This window comes from Pygocentrus nattereri, chromosome 4, assembly GCF_015220715.1.
Source record: "Pygocentrus nattereri isolate fPygNat1 chromosome 4, fPygNat1.pri, whole genome shotgun sequence".
NCBI lineage: Eukaryota > Metazoa > Chordata > Actinopteri > Characiformes > Serrasalmidae > Pygocentrus > Pygocentrus nattereri.
Genome location: NC_051214.1, coordinates 34,956,667 through 34,967,524, shown reverse-complemented (window position 1 = coordinate 34,967,524; position 10,858 = coordinate 34,956,667). Strand labels below are relative to the sequence as shown.

Below are 10,858 nucleotides of genomic sequence, written 5' to 3'. Positions count from 1 at the left end.
GGGGGTTCCCAGACGACCCACTGCCATGGTGGTGCTCTCCTCCATGCCCAGTCACAGCCTGCTAAGTGAGAGAGAAAGTAATTAAGGAAAGGCTGCTCAAATAGATAGGCCTCCAAAGGAGATTAAAAGAGGGGAACTGATTGTGCATGTCTGATTCCAGCTCATCTGAGAGTTCTCAGCCTGAAGGCTTAGCTTTCAAAGGGTGAGTTACACACAACAGTAAGTGTATGAGTGTGTGTGTGTGTGTGTGCACTCACCATCACACACACACATTCAAAAACAGTTACTCTTAAAGCCTTCCCCTTTTTAAATAAACATTACAATACACCGAACACAGTACAGCACCTCTTCAATGTCCCACGTCATAAATCCATCACTGAATAGTCTCTGGACATTAAAAGACAGTTTTTGTTGATTTTCTAAGTAAACATGACTTAATACATCCTTCATAGGGAACAAACTGGAATTTTTCTAAAAATAATAATAAAAAAATAAAATATAAAATGTGCCATAATTTTTTCTTTCCTTGATATTTCCTTGCTAAATTCAGCAAATAAAGTGGATGTGTATTCATTTCCACTAGAAAATCAACAAAATTGGGCATTTGCATATGACTATACAGTTGCACTAGAGTGTTAGCATCATTATTTTAAAAAACACAATGACACCATGTTATGAAGCATCAAACGGTATTTGAGGGCTACTTGACACCCTCTTGTGGAATTTTTAGCCTGCTGAAAGTGAATGAGTGAGTTCACAATTTGCTTCACATCATAAAAATAAATTCACATCTAAAAAAAATACTCACTACAAAATAATGTAACTTTTTTCATTTGCTCATCCAAACAATATATACTGTTATACAGAATTATTTAACAGAAAATTACGTAAAGCATTTGAATTTATTGTTTTTGTGATGTCACCAATAAAAAGAGCTCCTTTACATATATCAGTCATTATCAGTCACAGTAATAAAATAAGCCTGTTCCATCCTAAGTGATAAAAAGAGGATGGAAAATATTAATTTTAAAATGTTTTCTTTTTTATGTATTTGCATCTACATCTACAAAACAGATGCAGCATATGGGCCATTTAAGATATAACATGCTATATGATAACAGCACATACCAAAATGATTTTCATTAATTCTTCCAAAGTCACCCAGAAATGAAAAGGTATACGTGACCCAGAGGAATGTTCTCTTACAGTCTACCTCCACATTCCTAATCTCAGGCCTCATGCTCTGTTTTCCCTAATCTAGTACTAATTACTGAGCCCTTCATGAGAAGAGTCAGGTGATCAGGAGCAGGAAAAAAAACACAAAAATGTGCAGAGCATGGGATCCCCTGCAACAGGCTTGGGAACCACCAGTCTGGATTGCCTCTTATCCAAAAGCTGAGTGTTACAACACTGCCCCCTTCTCTTACTTTAGCGACACTGCAGCCTAGCCCTGGAAACAAAAGTGCTTTCTATTTTCATCAGTAAGCTTTCTTGGCATTATGGCCTAAACAGAGAGACGACAGCACATTATTTGATTATCCAATTATTTTTAAACCACATGTTTTATGTATGGCATATACATTATCTGTGGCAGTTTGCATAAGGGATACTCAAGCAAAAATGCAAAATGTAATCATCACTACATCTTTCGTAAACATGCCTTTTTGCATCCTACTATGGTGCCTCAGAAGTCTCTAGAGCAAAATGTTTCAATGTAAAAGTTAGGAAAGCTCCCTTCTGATGATATTCTTGAAGGTTGGGAGGGGGAACCCCCATGGTTATATGATGTATTTGTGTAATGCATGCTTAGGGACAAATAACATGATGAACAACATGAAATGCTAGTTTTTGGCCAAAATGCCCTTTAAAGTAAAGCAGATTGTGTACTGACTCCTCTACAACATTCATACCTACACCTCTTGCGTCTTGACTCTGCACACTTCAAATAAGTGACTCTCCGTATCTGACAGGCCTGTTATCAACCACAGCTAATCACCTCCTCGTCTGCCCGCTCGTGCTCAGCAGGAAGTGTTAGTCCCCTTTATAAGGTTAAGGAGGGCAGCTGGCACTAGAGTGTGGCTGTCCTGATTGCCAAGTCCTGAGCATAAATGAAAGAATGAAGAAATAAATGAGCCTAACTCATTTAATCTAGCTCACTTCATTTGTTTACTAAGCTCTCGTTTTCATGATGTTCATATTGAAAGCAAATTCTTAGTTGTCTGAAATTGCATTCAATCCTAATGCATACAGCATACCTAAAGGTGACTTAAGGAAAAGTGAAACTATTTTATCAGTATAGTCCATCAAAAACAGTAAAGCAGTCACCCACGATAAGAGAGAGGTGGTCAAATTAATGTTTAATCCACATTTCCTTGCTGAAAATATTGACATTTATTAATAAATTAAATTATTATTATTTATATTGCTAACTCTTTGAGAGAACCTCACTATTTAAGTAATATGTTTCATTTTGCTTTTGACAGTGATGCTTTTGACACATTACTCCGTATTTTTTTATGTAGGGTTCATTTTAGGGAAATATCTAATTGCAATTGTTCTGATCAATATTGAATTTGAAATTTAAATGGAATTGTTTTCTGTAAATAAATTTCCAGGGCTGCTTTTGGCCAAAAAGACCAAAATATCTACTTTTTCTGGGATCACACCTTGAATGCCTAGTGCATCAGACTTTAGTTAGTAGTAACGGTTGTGATGTCACATGTTTCGTGGCTTCTGATTGGTCAAACTCATCCACAAACTGTGGTACTGGGTAAAATTTCCCCCGTTCAAAACTCGATAGGACAACACTGTTGATAAAGCATTCAATAATAAAAACTGCAGCCCTTGCGACTGGGAAAGTTGAAATGGCTGTAAATTGATATAAAACTATGAATCTTTCCGCCCCAGTTTCAGGGCATCAGAGCATGTTCCATGTTCCTTTCTTATGTACTTCCTGACTTCGCAATAACACGATGTTTACTACACAGACAGTTTCATTATGATCCTTTTAACGTTAAAGCGTTTGAAATATTATTACTTATTACTTTTATTATTACTGACCCTAGCTCTAACGCTGGACCAGTGGAGCCAGGTAAACAGACTGTCGTAAAACCTAGCAACTACTTCACAGCAACAATGGCGACTGCATCAACATCGGTTGCCGGCACTGAGGAGCGAGTCGCGCTGCAGTGGAGGAGAGAGCGGCAGCGGCGGCTTGGCCGGAGCCCCAGAATAGTTACTTTTTTAACGTTTGAAATGTGTGCTTTTTACTTAGACAAGACGTGGCTCGGTTCAAGACGCCTCACTTCGTGAATACTGTGTTTCTGAACTGAAATTGTGGTCTGAATGAGGCGGAATGGCCGCGGTGCCGTCAGGGCCTAGCGGCGCGCTGCCCGCATCCCCGGCCGAGATTTGTCTCTTCCCCGGGGACGGGTGCGCTCTGCCTGGGGACAGGGAGGCACTCGAGTGGGAGCTGAAGGACGTGGTTATATCCGACACTGGCCAAGAAGAAGAGGTCACTGGGCGCAAGGTGGAACGAAAGAACAACCAGACCTACAGGTTTTCGGAGGTTCACCCCCACTGCCAGGCTTTAGAGCAGCAGGTTAACGGCTTAAATTGTATCGGACACGCCAGGTTTCCCCACAGCAGCACCGAGCCGGTCAGCCGCGAGGAGCCGAAACCGACCATGGAGCTCCGGGACAGCCGTGTAGGATCTGCGGACAGCTACAGCGACAGGCTGTGCTTTCCTCGCCATGATATGAACACGAACGGGGACAGCAGCATTCACGGAATGCTTACTTTATCCAGAACTGAGACTTGTCAGAGTCGCACGAGTGATGTGTATGGTAAAGAGGTCGGGGTGAGCGCAGCGGATCGGCCCAGGCCTGAGGAAGGGGCCCAGTTGACAGGTCAGACTGTGGGTGATGGACCACTGGAGCAGCTGTCCAGGTTAGACTTGAACCACTCGCCCTCCAGAGAAACGGGGCGAAGTCAGGAAATTAAATATGTACGTTATGAGTCTGAGCTTCAGATGCCAGGCATAATGAGACTCATAACCAAGGACCTGTCCGAGCCTTACTCCATATATACTTACCGGTACTTTATCCACAACTGGCCGCAGCTCTGCTTTCTGGTACGTAGTCGGGTACATCTCTGACCTGGTTGAAAGAACTGTCAGCTTCTGCAGGTTGTAAGCGGGCTGAACTGTAGGATGAAAATGCTGTTGCATCATCAGTCAAACCAAAGAGAGTAACGTTTTAAACCAGCTTGCTCAGTCCTGGTCCTGGAGCTCTAACATACTGGATAGTTCAGATCCAGCAAATATTCAGATGCCCCTTAAGGCCTTCCTACTGGGAACAGGTGTATCAGGTTAGGATAGGAGCTGAACTCTGCAGAGTGGTAGATTGATCTCCAGGTCCAGGATTGGGCACCTCTTTTTTAGACTCTTAGTGACTGGTTGTAGCTGGAACACACTGTAGATCATCCCAAAACCCTAGAAAGATCACACATCATCTTGTTTACCTAATGTTTTATTTGGCAGCAGCCATGTATTGTTGATGCACTGTTGCTGACAGGCTATACAAAAAGGTCTCTGAAGAATTAATAGCCATTCTATCTAAAGCAGCTCCATTCCACCCCCACTGTAAACCCCAACGGCCAGCAACTGAAACCTGAGTTGGTCAGTTCTGTGTTGAGGAGCTTTGCTAACACCAAAGTGGATGCTCTATATAGAATCGGTGTACATTTACGGTTATTGTGGTGCCACACTGCATGTGTGTACACAGAGTGAAGTTAAGGAGCAAGTCCACAGATTTTTAAAAAACCTTTGCATAAAAAATGATTGAAATGTGAACAAAGGTATTCATAATGTTTTTTTTTTTTTTGTAAAATTGTGTTGTAGAGAAACGTACTGACTGAACCAGGGGTGGCAATATCTATAATGCAAATATAACTTTTATTTACTGTCCTAAATATCTTGGACCCACACTTATGTCTTGCAACACCCTACATGTACCTAGTGGCTATGGATGGCTTTACAAAATACATCTTGGCTCAATCTTATCTCAAAACTATCATATCTCAAGCATCAGGCAGTATATCTGTATCTATTTAATGTAATTAAATAGATGTCTGGTTCCTGTCAACACCACTGTGAACATTTCTGACTTGCTAAGTTTCTCTATAATGGAGCATTTCACATCAAACCACTCAACTTGACTTTGTTTACTTTGTTCTAATTATGCAGAACAATCACTGGAATTGACTGGTTATTTCTCTTGAACCCCCCCCCCCAAACCCCCCAAGACATTAACTTATGAATTCTGTGCAATCATGTCATCTTTTTATAATTTGGACCTGAAATTTCTCATTTCTATTCAGTCTACCATTAGTATAGCAGTATGACTAATAAGCATAATATATAGGCTAATAGCCACAATACTGTACAGCAGCTGTGAACTTGGACTAAAATAAACTGTGTGAAATGTACAATTAGTCATTCATTTGAAAACCAGAGCCTTTCTAACCGTGTGGTCTGCTGAAGCTGTGAAGAAATGGTTTCTGATATAGTGCATACATAACCTACAAGCAAAAATATCAATAGTTATTTAAGTTCAGTTGATATTGATGAACAACAGGGGAACATATATTAAAATTACACATGAAAAGTTACTCTTTAGTGTGATCTCCATAATCATTTAACTTTAGTTGTAATGCAAGATGTCAGGAGCATTGTGCACCTTTGAAATATTTGGTGCAAATATGGAGAACTGATTTGGGTGGAATTCTCATTTGAAAATTCAGTGCACTTTAATCCATCTTTTTGTGACCAGACCTGTTTGTACTGATATTGTAGTAAAGCTTGCTGATGTTGGACTGCTGGGCATTAATCTGCGTGGATGTTGTGAATCTCAGGCTATGGTAGAAGAGGAGTGCGTTGGGGCTATTGTGTGTAAGCTAGACATGCACAAGAAGATGTTCCGGCGTGGGTACATCGCCATGCTTGCTGTGGACTCCAAACATCGCCGAAAAAGCATAGGTTAGTGTCACTTTATGTTGGTAACGAAATACTTGTGTGTAAAAGTGTAATCTCAACAGGGTGGGGAGTATGAGGATGTTTATCATTCTTGTGATAACAGGTACGTCACTATTCTTCTTCTTCTTATTATTATTTATTATTATTATTATTGTTATTCTGAGAACATGGTGCATATCATCAGTACTTAAGCAACGCCGAACAACTGCATTTTTTTTAACAAAGAGAACATAATTAGACCTGTTTAACCTGATTTGGTGAAGCGAAGCATTGATCAAAATTGTTATTCATAGTTTTTGATAGTATTTTAAATTTGATGTTACTTTTGTCTGTTATAGCTTGTCCTTAAAAAAAAAGAAAAAAGAAACATCTCACATTGTGAAAATGTCAAGTACTAAGTATTGAATTGAAGGTGTTTTGATATTTTGAGAGGTTGATATAATAATGCACATCACAGAAGCAGTAATTAATTTGCTAAAGTCATCCCACTGGGCCCTCTACAGAACTGTCCTTGGAAAATCGTCTTCCAGACTGACTTTTTTGTTGCCTTATTTTAGGTACGAACCTTGTAAAGAAGGCCATCTATGCTATGGTGGAAGGAGACTGTGATGAGGTTGGTTGTTATTTTTTCTTTCCTGTGATGCATTTTACTTCATTTGATGTATTTCTCAGTTTATTATACTGGGATAAGGGAAAGCCAAATATACAAGGTTTAATTGAAGTGATAGTTTGATGACAGAGAAACAGTGATTTAAATGTGCATTTTGTGTTGTATTAGTATTCATAAGCTTCCATTACTTGTCAGCTACACTAATCTTGTAACATGTAAGAGGAAAATTGTATTAATTAGATTTTTCACCAAACTATGTTGTAATATTGATAGCAAGATGTTATTAAAAGAAAAATATCAATGTTTATCCAGAAATTTCACTCTAATTATTTACTCTTTCTGTTGTTTGTTTCTGTATTTACAAAAGGTGGTGTTGGAAACGGAGATCACGAACAAATCCGCCCTGAAGCTATACGAGAACTTGGGCTTTGTGAGAGACAAAAGGCTCTTCAGATATTATCTCAATGGGGTGGATGCATTGAGGCTCAAACTGTGGTTACGCTAAGCTCTGTCCAGTCTCTTTTACTTCAACATGGTTCAGTCAAACCCAGACTCCACTAATTCTGTAAGCCTTGGTGCAGATACTCAAGGCTACATTCATTTGTCATTGTTGGTCAAGCAAACTGAAGAACTATGTTTTATAGATTTCCTTGAGTCCAGGGACGTTAGTGAAAGGAAAAGATGGTTAAAATAACTTTAATGTAGAGGCTGAAGCCCTCTTGTATGAGTGGAGGAGAGCCAAGGGATCTAAAAATTTAACTGAACAGCAGCTGAATTAAAGAAGTAATGCAAGAAAGGATTGAGTTCTTGACATTTTTGAGGTTTGTGTTTAACATTGAACTGAGGCTTGGAGCAAGACCATTTTGTTTCCTCATGTCTGTGTCTATACAGTGGCTTAGGGATTTGAATGCTGAGTGCAGATTTGTTCTTTATGTAGTCTGGTGTGGGTGCTTGCTTGCTGTGAGAGTTTGCTCTGAGTAATTTAGTGTGTGGGGTAGTGATGTGCATATTGGTGAAGCTGATGTGTGATTTGTGTATGCATAGGTGTGAATGTGTGGCCTGGCAATCAAGCTTTCACTTGGGATTGCTCAGCATGTTCAGTCTGACATTAACACAAATTGAGAGCCATTTCTTAGGCCATTTTTAGCCATTATGTTCTGATGTTATAAGTTACAGGGATAGTTCAGCTCATGCATGAACAATACATGGACTGGAAAGCACAAAGACTAGTTGTCCACCTTGACACAGATAATACTCTTGTGTATAAATAGTTTATAGTTTGAGTGATGCCAGACTGAAAATATGGAAAGGAACAAGTTGAAAGAGCAGCTCCTGTCTGGCCAGGGTGGGTGTAGATTCTGAGAAATTCTGCTTGAATGGAATCCCCACTTTAAACAGTTGCTTTTTATCCCTGCGAGTACGTGTTTGTTTTTTTAGGTCAGAGATGGAAACAGTCTTGTGTAGTCAGGCTTCAACAGAATACAGATAGGCCTCCTAAACATAAACTAATACAATAATTAACCTTTGAGGAACATAAGTGTTTGATTTTTATTTTTCCTCTAAAATCTTTCTCTGTTTTCATAAAACCTAACTAAAGATGATTTCATGTGTAGTGTACATATGACTTTACTGTTTGGACAGCGAAAGCCTTCAAACAGTAAGAAAGAATAGACTCGTAGTTCTTTGACTTCAAGAGGGACTTACTTGATTAATAATAAAAGTAGTCCTTGAGAAACTACTAGGTTTTTTTTTGCAGGCCAGCTGCTTGATAGCTATTTTCTTAGGTCTTACAAATGGTGTCTGTTCTAACTACTAAGTTTTAACAAAAAAATTGCAAAACTTTCTAAGACATGGAATACTGATCAAAGGATTGACTGTTGACTCTTCAGAGTAGGGATGCACCAATTTCATCATGTCTACAGCCAAATTGTCGTTTTCTGTCAGCCTTTTCTTGTAAAACACGAAGCTCACACAGATTAACACAAACACTCTAGCATGTTTCTTGCACTTAGTTAGCCAAAGTTGCAATATAAATAATGTTTTCTTTATCTATTTTCTTTAACCTGCATACTACACTATAAACAATTGTGCACCTTTTTAAAGTAAAAAAAAAAAACAATTAAAAAATTTTGAGTTAATTGAACTTGTATTATTAGCAAAAGAATAATTTGCTTTATGTTGTTTTTTACAGGGTAGCGTTGATGGTGTGAGTGCATTTTTCTGGCTCACATTATTTACATCATGAAATTGCAACACAGATCGGCCAAAATAAAAAGGAAGTTGTGTAATTGCTGATTGTGTGCTTAAAATAGAAATCTGCCAATTCCAAATGTCCACGATTCCAATTGCACATCCCTGCTTCAGAGGATTAACCACGTTTTGACACAAAAAAACAGTCTATCCACATAAGCTGCGGATAGCGTGTAAAAGGCTTTCTTGATCTGACACTGATTACAACTTTCAAATACACCCAATTATGTCATTCACTGGAACTCAGTCAGAAGTATGAGTGGAAGTTAGTTTAGTGGAATTTAAGGTAGTATTCAGTTTAGCATATATTTGTGTCTTATGCCAGTAGTTATTCTAATTGTGCAAGAGTGTCCCTCTCTGACAGCAAGATGAGCTTGTTATGGTCTCACCTTGTTAAGTATTATCTTTTTTTTTTTTTCCTTCACAGGAAAGCCACACTTACAAAATCTTGGGAAGATTCTAAGGTCGTAAATTTAAAGCTGGTTTGATGGCAACTTACTTTGGTACTTACAAAAATGCTATTAGCAGTGCTGCTTTTGACGAAGGGTATAGGGGGACAGAAATTCTGCGAACTTGCTACGTCAAACCCATATTGACAAACCATAATAGTTTAGAACACAATCAAATCTAGAAAATTCTTCCCCAGCCCAGATTCTGTAAGGGAGAGGAAATTGGGGCACAGTATAGTTTTAAAGCATTTAATTGTGGCACGCAAAAGTATGCATTTATTTTTTGTTTTTATTCAAGAGTATATGGTAATGTGTTCTATTGCACTTTGATTCAATGCTGCTGGTGTATGTATCTATGTGCATGTCTGTGTGGTTGTCTATTGGGGTTTGTCTCCTGGATGCTGGGTAACGACACCTCACCATGTGCTTGTGGAAGCAATCAGAGTCCAAACTGCTCTCCAGACTCAAAAATGCAGTGCTACTACTTAAAACATTGGGAGAAGGAGTTAGGGGCCAGTCACTGTGCCATATTGTGAAGAGCATAGAGGGCATGAGAGAGCGGATGGACCTTTCCATATTCTTGAATAGTTCTGCGAGTGTCTGTGTTTGTATGTGGATTAGTTGTCCGGTTATTTTAACTCTTCTCACTGAGGAGGACAAAGAGTGAGTTATGTGAATTTACTTTATGATCATAATTACCATCCTGATGTGAAAGCTTGAGTTCTGCTGTCTGTGTGCTTCAGCCATTTGGACTCCATCCTCAGGTGAATTCAGCCCACAGTGCCCAACCTCAGAGAACATGAAATATTGATGATAGACTGTCTATCAGGACTGTCCATTGTCAGGAAAAGGACATAATTACAGACTGTGAAGCCTTTTGAACAAAAGAAATCACCACAGGGGCCCATACAACATGTAATAGCTCTTTGATTTGTATTTCTGAGTGAGTGTTTTGTCATGGACATACATGCATATTTCTATAATGTTGAGGTCTAAGCCTACAACTTCAAGGCAAATGGGACTTACTTGGATTCCTTGGTGCTCTTGGTCTTTCCTTGGTGAGTGAGAAGATCCTCCCCTCTGTAATTCACCTAACCAGCTCAACAAAGCAGTATTATTCCAGGAGTAAGTGATATCTGACAGTATGCCTGTGTGTTCCACATCTTCAGGCCTGGTAGAATTGGAGTACAAAACTGTGCTACTATATATTCTTAATGCAGATGGTTGTCTATGGATGCAGAACTGTATGGTTTCTCATTGCATTCTGTTTGTGAAGGGTTTAGGGAGAAGTTTTGCATGTCATTTTATTATGCTCCTCCTGCCTCATTTGAATTTCATTTAAAACTAAAAATGTCAAGATCTTTTATTTAATGTGGATAGAAAAAACTCAGAAATAAATTATTTGATTTTTTCAATGATGTAATGTGGATTATTGTTGCTCTAGGGATTCAGGAACATTTCTGTGTTTCTCCTTTGAAGTTCCAATGAAACTGTTTAAGGTACAAATTTAAAGGA

The 10,858-nt window shown here is 38.9% G+C and overlaps 1 protein-coding gene across 1 annotated transcript; it reads left to right on the top strand.

Moving 5' to 3' along the window:
* The first annotated feature begins 3,154 nt into the window (after window positions 1-3,154).
* Window positions 3,155-9,884, top strand: LOC108411528 (N-alpha-acetyltransferase 30-like). Its single transcript, XM_017683153.2, has 4 exons — window positions 3,155-4,132; window positions 5,914-6,037; window positions 6,592-6,647; window positions 7,012-9,884. The coding sequence occupies exons 1-4, from the start codon at window positions 3,356-3,358 to the stop codon at window positions 7,147-7,149; spliced, it is 1,095 nt and encodes a 364-aa protein (XP_017538642.1). The 5' UTR covers window positions 3,155-3,355; the 3' UTR covers window positions 7,150-9,884.
* Window positions 9,885-10,858: the final 974 nt, after the last annotated feature.

Excerpts from the sequence above, each read along its gene's own strand:
- LOC108411528 (XM_017683153.2), top strand. The coding sequence starts at position 3,356 with ATGGCCGCGGTGCCGTCAGGGCCTAGCGGCGCGCTGCCCGCATCCCCG. Across the intron at positions 4,133-5,913 it reads GGCCGCAGCTCTGCTTTCTG|GCTATGGTAGAAGAGGAGTG; the intron begins GTACGTAGTCGG and ends TGTGAATCTCAG. Across the intron at positions 6,038-6,591 it reads ACATCGCCGAAAAAGCATAG|GTACGAACCTTGTAAAGAAG; the intron begins GTTAGTGTCACT and ends GCCTTATTTTAG.